Raw genomic sequence first — 16,596 nt, 5'->3', positions numbered from 1 at the left:
CCAAATAAATGTAGAGGAAATAGACAATCTACCTGAAAAAGAATTCAGAGCAATGACAGTGAAGATGATCCAGAATCTCGGAAACAGAAAGGAAGCACGGATTGAGAAAATACAAGAAATGTTTAACAAAGATCTAGAAGAACTAAAGAACAAACAAACAGAGATGAACAATACAATAACTGAAATGAAAAATACACTAGAAGGAATCAATAACAGAATAACGGAGGAAGAAAAATGAATAAGTGAGCTGGAAGACAAAATGGTGGAAATAACTGCTGAGGAGCAGACTAAAGAAAAAAGAATGAGGGCTTCCCTAGTGGTGCAGTGGTTAAGAATCTGCCTGCCAATGCAAGGGACACAGGTTTGAGCCCTGGCCCGGGAAGATCCCCCATGCCGAGGAGCAACTAAGCCTGTGTGCCACAACTGCTGAGCCTGAGCTCTAGAGACTGCAAGCCACAACTACTGAAGCCTGTGCACCTAGAGCCCATGCTCCACAACAAGAGAAGCTACAACAATGAGAAGCCCTCACACTGCGATGAAGAGTAGCCCCTGCTCACCGCAACTAGAGAAAGCCTGCACACAGCAACGAAGACCCAACACAGCCATAAATAAATAAATGTATTAAAAAAAGAAAAAAAGAATGAAAAAAACTGACAATCTCAGAGACCTCTGGGACAACATTAAACACACCAACATTCGAATTATTGGGGTCCCAGAAGAAGAAGAGAAAAAGAAAGGGTCTGAGAAAATATTTGAAGAGATTATAGTGGAAAACTTCCCTAACATGGGAAAGTAAATAGTCACCCAAGTCCAGGAAGCACAGAGAGTCCCATACAGGATAAACCCTAGGAAAAACACATCAAGACACATATTAATCAAACTAACAAAAATTATATTCAAAGAAAAAATATTAAAAGCAAGGGAAAAACAAAAATAACATACAAAGGAATCCCCATAAGGTTATCAGCTGATTTTTCAGTGGAAACTCTGCAGGCCAAAAGGGAGTGGCAGAATATACTTAAAGTTATGAAAGAGAAGAACCTACAACCAAGATTACTCTACCCAGCAAGGATCTCATTCAGATTCGATGCAGAAGCCAAAGGCTTTTCAGACAAACAAAAGCTAAGAATTCAGCACCACCAAACCAGCTTTAGAACAAATGCTAAAGAAACTTCTCTAAGCAGGAAACACAATAGAAGACCCACAAAAACAAACCAAAAACAATTAAGAAAATGATAATACGAACATACATATTGATAATAACCTTAAATGTAAATGGATTAAATGCCCCAACCAAAAGACACAGACTGGCTAAATGGATACAAAAACATGACCCATATATATGCTGTCTACAAGAGAGCCACTTCAGAGCTAGGGACACATACAGATTGAAAGTGAAGGGATGGAAAAAGATATTCCATGCAAATGGAAATCAAAAGAAAGCTGGAGTAGCAATACTTGTATCAAATAAAATAGCCTTTAAAATAAAGACTGTTACAAGAGATAAAGAGGGACACTACATAATGATCAAATGATCAATCCAAGAAGATATAACAATTATAAATGTTTAGGCACCCAACATAGGAGCACCTCAATACATAAGGCAAAGGCTAACAACCATGAAAGGAGAAATCGACAGTAACACAATAATAGTATGGGACTTTAACACCCCACTTACACCAATGGACAGATCATCCAAACAGAAAATAAGTAAACACAAGCTTTAAATGACACAATAGACCAGACAGATCTGATATTTACAGAACATTCCACCCAAAAGTGGAAGAATATACTTTCTTCTCAAGTGCATATGGAACACTCTCCAGGATAGATCACATCTTGGGTCACAAATCAAGCCTCGGAAAATTTAAGAAAATTGAAATCGTATCAAGCATCTTTTCTGACCACAACGCTATGAAACTGGAAATCAATTACAGGAAAAAAAATTGTAAAACACCCCAAATACATGGAGGCTAAACAGTGCACTTACTAAATAACCAAGAGATCACTGAGGAAATCAAAGAAGAAACTTAAAAATACATAGAAACAAATGACAACGAAAACATGGTGACCCAAAACTTATGGGACGCAGCAAAAGCAGTTCTAAGAGGGAAGTTTACAGCTATTCAATCTCACCTCAAGAAATAAGAAAAACCTCAAATAATCTAACCCTACACTTAAAACAACTAGAGAAAGAAGAACAAAGAAAACCCAAAGCCAGTAGAGGGAAAGAAATCATAAAGATCAGAACAGAAATAAATGAAATAGAAACAAAGAAAACAATAGCAAAGATCAATAAAATGAAAAGCTGGTTCTTTGAGAAGATAAACAAAATTGTTAAAGCCTTAGCCAGACTCATCAAGAAAAAAAGGGAGAGGATGCAAATCAATAAAATTAGAAATGAAAAAGAAGAAATCACAACTGATACTGCAGAAATACAAAGGATTGTAAGAGACTACTACAAACAACTATATGCCAATAAAATGGACAACCATGAAGAAATGGACAAATTCTTGGAAAGGTTCAATTTTCCAGGACTGAACCAGGAAGAATTAGAAAATATAAACAGACCTATCACAAGTAATGAAACTGAAACCTTAATTAAAAATCTTTCAACAAACAGAAGTCCAGGACCAGATGGCTTCACAGGAGAATTCTATCAAACATTTAGAAAGGAGCTTATACCGATCCTTCTCAAACTCTTCCAAAAAATTGCAGAGGGAGGAACACTCCCAAATTCATTCTACAAAGTCTCCATCACCCTGATACCAAAACCAGAAAAAGATACGACAAAAAAAGGTAATTACAGACCAGTATCACTGATGAACATAGACACAAAAATCCTGAACAAAATACTAGCAAACAGAAACCAACAGCACATTAAAAGGATCATACAGGGCTTCCCTGCTGGTGCAGTGGTTGGGAGTCCGCCTGCCGATGCAGGAGACACGGGTTCGTGCCCCGGTCTGGGAGGATCCCACATGCCATGGAGCGGCTGGGCCCGTCAGCCACGGCTGCTGAGCCTGCGTGTCCGGACCCTGTGTTGCGCAATGGGAGAGGCCACAATAGTGAGAGGCCCGCGTACTGCAAAAGAACCAAAAAAAAAAAAAAAAAAAGGATCATACAACATGATCAAATGGGATTTATCCCAGGGATGCAAGGATTCTTCAATATATGCAAATCAATCAATGTGATATATCACATGAACAAATTAAGGAATAAAAACCATATGATCATCTCAGTAGATGCAGAAAAAGCTTTTGACAAAATTCAACACCGATTTACAATAAAATCTCTCCAGAAAATGGGCATAGAGGGAATCTACATAATAAAAGTCATATATGACAAACCCACAGCAAGCATCATACTCAATGGTGAAAAACTGAAAGCATTTCCACTAGGATCAGGAACAAGAAAGACAAGGATGCCCACTCTCACCACTCTTATTCAACATAGTTTTGGAACTCCCAGCCACAGCAATCAGAAAAGAAAAAGAAATAAAAGGAATCCAAATTGGAAAAGAAGTAAAACTGTCACTATTTGCCAATGACATGATACTATACGTAGAAAATCCTAAAGATGCCACCAGAAAACTACTAGAACTAATCAGCGAATTTGGTAAGGTTGCAGGATACAAAATTAATGCACAGAAATCTCTGGCATTACTATACACCAACAGTGAAAAACCAGAAAGAGAAATTAAGGACACAATCTCATTCACCACTGCAACAAAAAGAATAAAATACCTAAGAATAAACCTGCCTAAGGAGGCGAAAGACTTGTACTCAGAAAACTATAAAACACTGATGAAACAAACCAAAGATGACATAAACAGATGGAGAAATATATCATGTTCTTGGATTGGAAGAATCAATATTGTGAAAACGACTATAGTGCCCAAAGCAATCTACAGATTCAATGCAATCCCTATCAAACTATCAATGGCATTCTTCACAGAATTAGAACAAAAAAATCTTACAATTTGTAAGGAAACACAAAAGACCAAGCAATGCTGACAAAGAAAAATGGAGATGGAGGAATTAGGCTCCCCGACTTCAAACTATACCACAAAGCTACAGTAATCAAGACAATATGGTAATGGCACAAAAACAGAAATATAGATCAATGGTACAGGAAAGAATGCCCAGAGATAAACTCACACACATATGGGCACCTAAATTATGACAAAGGAGGCAAGAACGGACAATGGAGAAAAGACAACCTCTTCAATAAGTGGTGCTGAGAAAACTGGACAGCTACATGTAAAAGAATGGAATTAGAACACTACCTAACACCATACACAAAAATTAACTCCAAATGGATTAAAGACTTAAATGTAAGACCAGACACTATAAAACTTTCAGAGGAAAACATAGGAAAAACACTCTTTGACATAAACCACAGCAAAATCTTTTTTGACCCACCTCCTACAGTAATGGAAATAAAAACAAAAATAAAAAATGGGACTTAATTAAACTTAAAAGCTTTTTAACATCAGGGAAACCGTAAACAAGATAAAAAGACAACCCTCAGAATGTGAGAAAATATTTGTAAATGAAACAACAGACAAAGGATTAATCTCCAAAATATACAAAGAGCTCATGGAACTCAATATCAAAAACACAAACAATTGAGTTAAAAAATGGGCATTAGACCTAAATAGACATTTCACCAAGGAAGACATACAGATGGCCAAGAAGCACATGAAAAGATGCTCAACATTACTAATTATTAGAGAAATGCAAATCAAAACTACAATGAGGTATCACCTCATGCTGGTCAGAATGGCCATTATCAAGAAAGTTAGAAACAACAAATGCTGGAAAGTGTGTGGTGAAAAGGGAACCCTCCTACACTGTTGGTGGGAATGTAAATTGATACAACCACTATGGAAAACAGTATGGAGGTTCCTTAAAAAACTAAAACTAGAACTACCATATGACCCAGCAATCCCACTACTGGGCATATACCCTGAGAAAACCATAATTCAAAAAGAGACATGCACCACAATGTTCACTGCAGCACTATTTACAGTAGCCAGGACATGGAACCAACCTAAATATCCATCAACAGATGAATGGAGAAAGAAGATGTGGCACATATATACAATGGAATATTACTCAGCCATAAAAAGAAAGAAAACTGAGTTATTTGTAGTGAGGTGGATGGACCCAGAGTCCGTCATACAAAGTGAAGTAAGTCGGAAGGAGAAAAACAAATACCATATGCTAACACATGTATATGGAATCTTAAAAAAAAGTTACTGATGAACCTAGTTGCAGGGCAGGAATAAAGAGGTAGACATAAAGAATGGACCTGATGACATGGGGTGGGAGGGTGAAGCTGGGACGAAGTGATAGTAGCATTGACGTATATACACTACCGAATGTAAAATAGTTGGCTGGTAGGAAGCAGCAGCATAGCACAGGGAGATCAGCTCGGTGCTTAGCAATGACTTAGAGGGGTGGCATAGGGAGGATGGGAGGGAGGCTCAAGAGGGAGGGGATATGGGGACATGTATATGCATATGGCTGATTCGCTTTGTTGTGCAACAGAAACTAACATGGTATTGTAAAGCAATTATACTCCAATAAAGATGTATTAAAATAAATAAATTAATAAAGTGATCAAAGGGAAGAACCTACAACCAAGAATACTTTATCCAGTAAGGCTCTCATTCAGATTCAAAGGAGAAATCAAAGCTTTACAGACAAGCAAAAGCTAAGAAAATTCAGGATCACCAGACCAGCTTTGCAACAAATGCTAAAGAACTTCTCCAGGCAGAAAAGAAAAGGGCACAATTAGAAACAAGAAGAATACAAATAGAAAAGCTCACCATTAGGCAAACATACAGTAAAGGTAGGAAATCATCTGCATGCAAATATCATATCAAAACCAGCAACTGTGAGAAGAGGAAAGCAAAAATGCAGGATATTGGAATTGCATTTGAAATTAAAAAACCAGCAACTTAAAACAATCTTGTTTATATATAGACTGCTATATCAAAACCTCACGGTAACTACAAACTGAAAATCTACAAAAATACACACACAAAAAAGGAATCCAAAGACAACACTAAAGTTAGGCATCAAATCACAAGAGAAGAGAACAAAAGAGAAAGGGAAGAAAACAGACCTACAAAAGGAAATCCCAAACAATTAACAAAAGGGCAATAAAAAAATACATATCAATAATTACCTTAAACATAAATGGATTAAGTGCTCCAACCAAAAGACACAGACTGGCTGAATGGATACAAAAACAAGACCCATATATATGCTGTCTACAAGAGACCCACTTCAGATCTACGGACACATACTGAATGAAAATGAGTGGATGGAAAAAGGTTTTCCATGCAAATGGAAATCAAAAGAAAGCTGGAGTAGCAATACCCATTTCAGATAAAATAGACTTTAAAATAAAGACTGCTGTAAGAGACAAAGGACACTACACAATGGTCAAAGGATCAATCCAAGAAAAAGATATAACAACTGTAAATATATATGCACCCAACATAGGAGCACCTTAATATATAAGGTAAATAAATACAGCCATAAAAAGAGAAGTCAACAGTAACATGATAATAGTAGGGGACTTTAACACCCCTCTTTCATCAATAGATGGATTAGCCAGATAGAAAATAAATAAGGAAACACAGGCCGTAAATGACACATTAAACCAAATAGACTTGATATTTATAGAGCATTCCATTCAAAATCAACAGAGTATACATTCTTCTCAAGTGCACACAGAACATTCTCCAGGATTGATCGCATGTTGGATCACAATGCAAGCCTTGGTAAATTTAAGAAAACTGAAACCATATCAAGCATCTATTCCAACCACAATGCTGAGATTAGAAATCAACTACAAGAAAAAAACTGTAAAAAACACAAACACGTGGAGGCCAAACAATATGCTACTAAACAACCAATGAATCACTGAAGTCAAAGAGGAAATCAAAAAATACCTAGAGACAAATGAAAATGAAAGCAAAATCTATGGGATGCAGCAAAACAGTTCTAAGAGGGAAGTTTATAGTGATACAATCTTACCTTAGGAAACAAGAAAAATCAGAAATAAACACCTAACCTTACACCTAAAGCAACTAGAGAAAGAAGAACAAACAAAACCGAAATTCAGTAGAAGGAAAGAAATCATAAAGATTAGAGCAGAAATAAATGAAATAGAAACAAAGAAAACAATAGAGAAGATCAATGAAACTAAAATCTGGTTCTTTGAAAAGATAAACAAAATTGATAAAAGCTTTAGCCAGACTCATCAAGAAAAAGAGGAAGGGGGCCCAAATAAGTAAAATTAGAAATGAAAAAGGAGAACTTACAACAGACACCACAGAAATACAACGGATCTTATAAGAGACTGCTACAAACTAGATGCCAATAAAATGGACAACCTGAAAGAAATGGACAAATTCTTAGAAAGGTAAAATCTCCCAAGACTGAACCAGGAAGAAATAGAAAATATGAACAGACCAATCACAAGTACTGAAATTGAAACTGTGATTTAAAAACTCCCAGCAAACAAAAGTCGAGGACCAGATGGCTTCACAGGTAAATTCTATCTAACATTTAGAGAAGAGTTAACACCTATCCTTCTCAAACTATTTCAAAAACATTGCAGAAGAAAGAACACTCCCAAACTCATTCTATGAGGCCACGATCACCCTGATACCAAAACCAGACAAAGATACCACAAAAAAAATAAAATTACAGGCCAATATCACCGATCAACATAGACGCAAAACTCCTCAACAAAATACTAGCAATCTGAATCCAACAATACATTAAAAGGATTATACAACACGATCAAGTGGAATTTTATCTCAGGGATGCAAGGATTTTTCAATAACTGCAAATCAGTCAGTGTGATACACCACATCAACATATTGAAGAATAAAAATCCTATGATCATTTCAATAGATGCAGAAAAAGCTTCTGACAAAATTCAACAGCCATTTATGATAAAAGAACTCTCCAGAAAGTGGGCAGAGAGGGAACATACCTCAACATAATAAAGGCCATATATGACAAATCTACAGCTAACATCATACTCAACAATGAAAAGCTGAAAGCATTTCCTCTAAGATCAGGAACAAGACAAGGATGTCCACTCTCGCCACTTATACTCAACATAGTTTTGGAAGTCCTAGCCACAGCAATCAGAGAAGAAATAAAAGGAATCCAAATTGGAAAAGAAGTAAAACTGTCACTGTTTGCAGATGACATGATACTGTACATAGAAATCCTAAAGATGTTACCAGAAAACTACTAGAGCTCATCAATGAATTTGGTAAAATTGCAGGATACAAAATTAATACACAGAAATCTGTTGCATTTCTGTACACTAAGAAGATCAGAAAGAGAAATTAAGGAAACAATCTCCATTTACCATTGCATCAAAAAGAATAAAATACCTAGGAATAAATCTACCTAAGGAGGCAAAAGACCTGTAACTCGGAAAACCATAAGATGCTGATGAAGGAAAACAAAGATGACACAAACAGATGGAAAAATATACCACGTTCTTGGATTGGAAGAACGAATATTGTCAAAATGACTGTACTAGCCAAGGCAATCTACAGATTCAATGCAATCCCTACCAAATTCACAATGGCATTTTTCACAGAACTAGAACAAAAAAAATCTTAAAATCTGTATGGAGACACAGAAGACCCTGGATAGCCAAAGCAATCTTGAGAAAGAAAAATGGAGCTGGAGGAATCAGGCTTCCTGACTTCAGACTATACTATTGATACAAAGCTACAGTCATCACAACAGTATGGTACTGGCACAAAAACAGACATATAGCTCAATGGAACATGACAGAAAGCCCAGAAACAAACCCATGCACCTATGGTTTATTAATCTACAACAAAGGAGGCAATACTATACAACGGAGGAAAGAAAGTCTCTTCAATAAATGGTGCTGGGAAAACTGGACAGCTACATGTAAAAAAAAAAATGAAATTAGAATATTCTCTAACACCATAAACAAAAATAAACTCAAAATAAAGACCTAAATGGACCAGATACTATCAATATAGAACTCTTATAAGAAAACACAGGCAGAACACTCTGACATAAATCACAGCAATATCTTTTTCAATCCATCTCCTAGAGTAATGGAAATAAAAAATATAAATGAATGGGACCTAACTAAACTCAAAAGCTTTGCACAGCAAAGGAAACCATACACAAAATGAAAGCACAACCCACAGAATGTGAGAAAATATTTGCAAACAATGTGACCGACAAGGGATTAATCTCCAAAATTTACAAGCAGCTCATGCGGCTCACTGTCAAAAAAACAAAAACAAAAAAAGAACAACCCAATCAAAAAATGGGCAGAAGATCTAAACAGACATTTCTCCAAAGAAGACACACAGATGGCCAAGAGACACATGAAAAGATGCTCAACATCGCTAATTATCAGAGAAATGCAAATCAAAACTACAATGCAATATCACCACATACCAGGCCATCATCAAAGTCTACCAACAGTAAGTGCTGGAGAGGGTGTGGAGAAAAGGGAACTCTCCTACACTGTTGGTGGGGAAGTAAATTGGTACAACCACTATGGAGAACAGTATGGAGGTTCCTTAAGAAACTAAAAACCATATGATCCAGCAATCCCACTCCTGGGAATATATCTGGAGAAAAACGAGAGTTTGAAAGGATACATGCACTGCAATGTTCACTGCAGTGCTATTTACAATAGCCAAGACATGGAAGCAACCTAAATGTCCATCAACAGATGAATGGATAAAGATGTGGTATATATACAATGGAGTATCACTCAGCCATTAGAAAGAATGAAATAATGCCATTTGCAGCAACATGGACGGACCTGGAGATTATCATGCTAAGTGAAGTCAGTCAGACAGAGAAAGACAAATAGCATATGATGTCGCTTATATGTGAAATCTAAAAAAAAAAAAAAAAGATGCAAATGAACTTATTTACAAAACAGAAACAGAGTCACAGATTCAGAGAACAAATTTATGGTTACCAGGGGGAAGGGTTGAGAGGAAGGATAGATTGGGAGTTTGGGATTGACATGTACACATTGCTTTATTTAAGATACATAACCGGGCTTCCCTGGTGGTGCAGTGGTTGAGAGTCCACCTGCCGATGCAGGGGACATGGGTTCGTGCCCTGGTCTGGGAGGATCCCACATGCCACAGAGCGGCTGGGCCTGTGAGCCATGACCGCTGGGCCTGTGCGTCCGGAGCCCGTGCTCCGCAAAGGGAGAGGCCGCGGCAGTGAGAGGCCTGTGTACCGGGAAAAAAAAAAAAAAAAGATACATAACCAACAGGGACCTACTGTACAGCACAGGGAACTCTACTCAATATTCTGTAATAACCTATATAGGAAAAGAATCTGAAAAAGAATGGATATACGTATAACTGAATCACTTTGCTGTACACCTGAAACTAATGCAACACTGTTAATCAATTATACTCCAATATAAAATAAAAATTAAAAAAAAAGAAGTCAAGGACCAGATGGCTTCACTGGTGAATTCTACCAAACATTTAAAGAATACCAATCCTTCTCAAACCTTTCCAAAACACAGAAGAAGAAACACTTCCAAACTCATTTTACAAGGCCAACATTACCCTAAAACCAAAACCAGACAGGACGCCACAAAAAATTACAGACCAATATCCCTGATGAACATAGATGCAAAAATCCTCAACAAAATATTAGCAAATGAATTCAACAGTACACTACAAGTATCATGCACCATGATCAAGTGGGATTTATTCCAGAAGTGCAAGGATGGTTCAGCATTCACAAATCCGTCACTGTGTACACCAAACAAAAGATAAAAATCATATTATCATCTCAATAAATAAAGAAAAAACATTTAACAAAATTCAACATCCATTCATTTTAAAAACTTTCAACAAACTGGGTATAGAAGGAGTGTACCTCAACATAATAAATGCCATATATGACAAGCCCATAGCTAACATATTCAACAGTGAAAAGCTGAAAGTAGTTCCTCTAAGATCAGGAACAAGACAAGGATGCCTGCTTTTATTCAACATAGTACTACAACTCCTAGACAGAGCAATTAGGCAAGAAAAAGAAATAAAAGACATCCAGATCAGAAATGAAGAAATATAACTTTACAGATGACATCACATTATATATAAAAAACCCTAAAGAAGCCACCAAAACTGTTAGAATAAACGAAGTTAGTAAAACTGCAGGTTACAAAATCAATATACAGTTGTTCCTTAGGGCACTGATTCCACGCAGCCAAAAATCTAAGTATAACTTTACAGATAGTGCTCCGTATCCACAGTTCTGCATCCATGGATTCAACCGGCACTGATGACAGTATAGTAGTATAGTACGTATTTATTGAAAAAAACCTATGTATAAGTGCCTGCACAGTTCAAATCCACATTGTTCAAGGGTCAACTGTACAAAAATAGTTGCAATTCTATACATTAATAACAAACTATCAGAGAAACTGGAGTTACTCAGTTTTCCTAGGTCTCTCCCATATATATGTGTTACTAAACTTTTGTTTTCTCCTCTTTAAAAAAATAAAAAGAGATAAATTAAGGAAAAATCCCATTTACAACTGCTTCAAAGAGAATAATATACCTAGGAATAAATTTAACCAAGGAGGTGAAAGACCTGTACACCAAAAATTATAAGACGCTGATGAAAGAAATTAAAGAAGACACAAATAAATGGAAAGATGATCTGTGTTCATGGATTGGAAGAATTAATACTGTTAAAATGTGCATACTCCTCAAAGAGATCTACAAACTCAATGCAAACCCTATGAAAATTCCAATGGTATTTTTCACAGAAATAGAACAAACAATCATATAATTTGTTTGGAACCACAAACACCCCAAATAGCCAAAACAATCCTGAGAAAAAAGAACAAAGCTGGAGGCCATCACACTTCCTGATTTCAAACTATATTACAAAGCTACAGTAATCAAAACAATATATTGGCAAAAAACAGACACAGAGCTTAATGGAACACAATAGAGAGCCCAAAAACGAACCCATGAATATATGGTCAATTAATTTATGATAAAGGAGCCAAGAATATACAATGGGGAAAGGATACCCTCTTTAATAAATGGTGTTGGGAAAACTGGACACCACATGCAAAATAATGAAACTGGACTCCTATCTTACACCAAACACAAAGATCAACTCAAAATGAATTAAGAGACTTGAGCATAAGACCTGAAGCCATAAAACTTCTAGAAGAAATAAAGGTAAGTAAAAAGGCACCAACCTGGCTGACATTGGCCTTGGCAATGATTTTTTGCATTTGACACCAAAAGTAAAGGCAACAAAAGCAAAAATAAAGAGGTGGGGCTATTAAAACTAATAAACTTCTGCAAAGCAAAGAAAACCACCAACAAAATGAAAAGACAATCTACCAAATGGGAGAATATATTTGCAAATCAGGTATCTGATAAGGGGTTAATATTCAAAGTATTAATTCAACAGCAGAAAGAAAAAAAAAAAATCCAATTAAAAAATAGGCAGAGGAACTGAACATTTTTCCAAAGATGACATACAAAGGCCAACAGGTACATGAAAAGGTGCTCAACATCACTAATGATTAGGGAAATGCAAATCAAAAACACAATTAGATATCAACTCATACCTATGGGAATGGCTATCCTCAAAAAAAGCAAGAAGTAACAAGTGTTGGAAAGGATGTAGAGAAAAGGTAACCCTTGCGAATCCTTGGTGGGAATGTAAATGGTGCAGCCATTATGGAAAGCAATATGGAGGTTCCTGGAAGAATTAAAAATAAAACTACCATATGATCCAGCAATTCCACTTCTGGGTGTATATCCAGAAGTGAAAAGAAATCACTACCTCAAAGAGATGTTCACTGAAGCATTATTTACAACAGCAAAGACATGCAAACAACGAAGTGTTCAGTCGATGGATAAAGAAAATGTGATATATACACAATGGAATATTATTCTGCCATAAAAAAGGAAATCCTGCCATTTGCACAACATGAATGGTCCTTGAGGGCATTATGCTAAGTGAAATGAGTCAGACAAAGACAAATACTCTATGATATTACTTTTATGTGGAATTTTAAAAAATCAAATGCATAAAATACAGAGAAGAACAGACTGGTGGTTGCCAGAGGTAGGGGGTATGAAGGATGGGTGAAATGGGTGAACTTGTTCAAAAGGTAGAACTTACAGTTATAAGTTCTCAGAATATAATGTACAGTATGGTGACTACAATTAATACTGTATTCTGTATTTGAAAGTTGCTCAGAGATTAGATCTTAAAAGTTATCATCAGGGCTTCCTGGTGGTGCAGTGGTTGAGAGTCTGCCTGCCAATGCAGGGGACACGGGTTTGAGCCCTGGTCTGGGAGGATCCCACATGCCGCGGAGCAACTGGGCCCGTGAGCCACAACTACTGAGCCTGCGCGTCTGGAGCCTGTGCTCCGCAACAAGAGAGGCCGCGACAGTGAGAGGCCCGCGCACCGCGATGAGGAGTGGCCCCCACTCGTTGCAACTAGAGAAAGCCCTTGCACAGAAACGAAGACCCAACACAGCCAAAAATAAATAAAAATAAATTAATTAAAAAAAGTTATCATCACATAAAAAAACTGAATGTGAAATAACAGATGTTAATTAAACTTACTGTAGTAATCATTCTGCAATATACACATATATCAAATCATTATGTTGTACACCTTACATGATACAATGCTGTATGTTAATTATATCTCAATAAACCTGGAAAAAATTAAAAATAAAAAACAGAGATATGAAGAAAAGATACCAACTTTGAGAGAGTAATTTCTTTGAGGGAAAGAAAAAGAATGTGGGGACAAGAGAAGAGATTTTAACTCTATTTCTTAAACACAAAAGGTGTAAAGCAAATATAACTGTTAACATCTGCTACTTCTAGATGGAGATACAGGTATTTGATATTATTTTTGATGCTTTCACATATTTCTGAAATATTTAAAAAAGAAAGCCAGTCATTAGATCAGAGTGGCTAAGTGGTTTCTGGGGACGTCCTTAACCTGGCCTGAGATAGGTACCTGGCCTTTGCTTCTTCGGCCCATACTCCACGATGCTGTCACTATGCTGAGACAGTGTCTCATCATTTCCACTTTCCACCTCTTCATTTCCAATATCCTCCTCTTCAAAGCTGGTCTTCTCTTTAATTCGATCACCCAGGGCACTTTTTAACATCTATCAAGAAAATTCTTTTTAACATCTTTCATTGACTTCAGCAGAATGCAAGTTGGAAAGATTAGACAGATATAACCTTTTAAAAGTTTTCTCAGATAATTAAGCCCAAGTTTAGACACAAATTTTCAGATGCTTATGCATAGTTTCTAAAGGATATATATACATCAATGCCATGGACTATTCAGTTTCAATAAACTTAAGAGTAAGTCACACAGGGATTTAATATATTTATTCAATGATACCCCCAAACTACAGTATTTTGTGAAAATCAGAGATCCATCTAATTTTATACCAAATGTGTCTTTAGTGACAAAGGGAAACAATACAGATATATCTAAAGATATACGGTTTAATATAATCAGTTACATTAAATTATTTAGTTTTCATCAGAATTCGATAAAAATTTGGGACTTCCCGAGTGGTCCAGTGGTTAAGAATCCGCCTCCCAATACAGGGGATGCGGGTTCAATCCCTGGTTGGGGAACTAAGATCCCACGTGCCACAGGACAACTAAGCCTGCACACAGCAACTACTGAGCCCGTGCGCTCTAGAGCCTGCGTACCACAAATACTGAGCCTGTGTGCTCTACAGCCCACGCACCACAACTACTGAGGCCTGTGCACTTTGGAGCCTGCACGCCACAACTAGAGAGCCCACGGGCTGCAACTACTGAGCCCACACACCACAACTAGAGAAGACCGCGTGCCGCAATGAAGAGCCCGGGCACCTCAATAAAACATCCCGCATGCCGCAACTAAGACCTGACACAGCCAAATAAATAAATAAATAGATAGAATTTGATAAAAATTTGGATAAATCTATACCAAATTTGGTTACATAATAAAAGGCTAGGATATAATTTCTCATCCTATGTCCTACCTGCTTGACTTATGGAAGATTTTCAGTAAGTAAGACGCACCTAACTTCCTAGTACCTTAGCTTAGCTCTCACCTTCAATTGTAAAATCACTTAAATGCTCACCTACTATGGCAATCTCAATACAGATTAAAAAACAAGACTTGCCCAATCTAGTTCAGAGAGGCGCTGAGATAGTTTCTCTGATACTGCATGTAATTCTTGTTCTGTTAACCTCTTTCCTGCCCTCTGGGAGAAAGGTGAATCCCAGGATGAGACTGCAGTTCTGTTTTCATACCTGTAATAAAAAGTGACCTTGTGACATATTTAAGTAGACAAGTGTATGTACATTACTTAGTTCAAAACTACTGTAATACATGTTTTACCAAATATTTCATACTGGTCTTCACAGCAAAATTTGGAGAGTATATCCTTAACTCTTCAAATCCCTTTGCAGACAGACTGTAAACATTGAAGCCTACAGTAATGTTACCTTTTTCCTTTGGGAAGCTTCCTTGTCCTAGGGCCTTGGACCTGAACTGGATACATTTCCTGTTTGCCATCTTTAGACAACTTGGAATTTAAGAAAACTCTATTATCTGGTTCCTATTAAAAACAGAGTTGATTTGAAAGAGATATAAGGAAGACACAAAAAGAAGAACATTTTGGGTGTGATGGGAAGGGAGGACCTGTAACACAAAGCTAGATCCCTTCATTCTCCATGTTTTGCTTTTTTAAGACACACATTTGTCAAAACACTCCATTGATTCCCAATGCCAAAGGATGGAGCAATGTCTATAAACTTGTACTCAAAGAAAAAGCATGGCTCAGGATTGCATTCAAATATAAATGCAAGTAAGGTGTTCTCAAATATAAAAATTTAGGGGTTACAGCTACATGTGGACAATGATAAAATGATCAAATCGCAAGTGGAAAGTATTAAAGTCATTATCTTTCATATCAAGAAGTCAATAGAAACTGTCCAAAACTGAAACAAGACAAAACCTCCAAAATATGAATATAAGCTCAACATTTTAAACAATTTATTTCTTAACTTTAGAGGGAATCTTATAGAAAATATTTCTTGTGATAAAGAAACATCTGATGTTTAACAATCTCTTCAATTTCACTTCAGTATCTTTTTCTTCTATTAAAGTAAAATTAAATTTAATACTTTTTAGTAAATAACTATAATATAATCACATTTTTAAAAAACGTTTAAAATTGAAGTTAGTGTCCTGCTCAAGAATTATTTGAAAAAGAATATTCCCACCTAACTGCAACCCAGGTAGAGAAAAAGAATATTACCAGCAACTCAGAAGGCCTTCCACCATCCCTGCAAGCCTTCCCCAAATGTAACCATTATCCTATGATCCCTTTTTTCTCTTTTTATCCATCCACCCTCCTATCTAAATAGATGCACAGAATGTTTAGAATTATGGTCACCTAATGCTAACTACTTTTTCGGCACTGTATGAATTTTTAATTATGAGA

General features: G+C 36.6%; 1 protein-coding gene across 5 annotated transcripts in view; it reads right to left on the bottom strand.

The window, feature by feature from the left end:
- CEP95 (centrosomal protein 95) overlaps positions 1 to 16,596 on the bottom strand; it is a 59,457-nt gene that overhangs the window by 17,850 nt on the left and 25,011 nt on the right. For all 5 annotated transcript variants that reach the window (XM_079903658.1, XM_079903659.1, XM_079903660.1 and 2 more), the window contains 3 exons: positions 15,596 to 15,708; positions 15,271 to 15,400; positions 14,094 to 14,247 (listed from right to left, as the gene is read on the bottom strand). In XM_079903658.1, coding sequence (XP_079759784.1) covers positions 14,094 to 14,247; positions 15,271 to 15,400; positions 15,596 to 15,708 — 397 coding nt within the window. The remainder of the gene's footprint in view (positions 1 to 14,093; positions 14,248 to 15,270; positions 15,401 to 15,595; positions 15,709 to 16,596) is intronic.

This window comes from Stenella coeruleoalba, assembly GCF_951394435.1.
Source record: "Stenella coeruleoalba genome assembly, chromosome: 19".
Lineage (NCBI taxonomy): Eukaryota > Metazoa > Chordata > Mammalia > Artiodactyla > Delphinidae > Stenella > Stenella coeruleoalba.
Note: the sequence above shows the minus strand (reverse complement) of the source record. Positions and strands in the feature narration are given on the sequence as shown.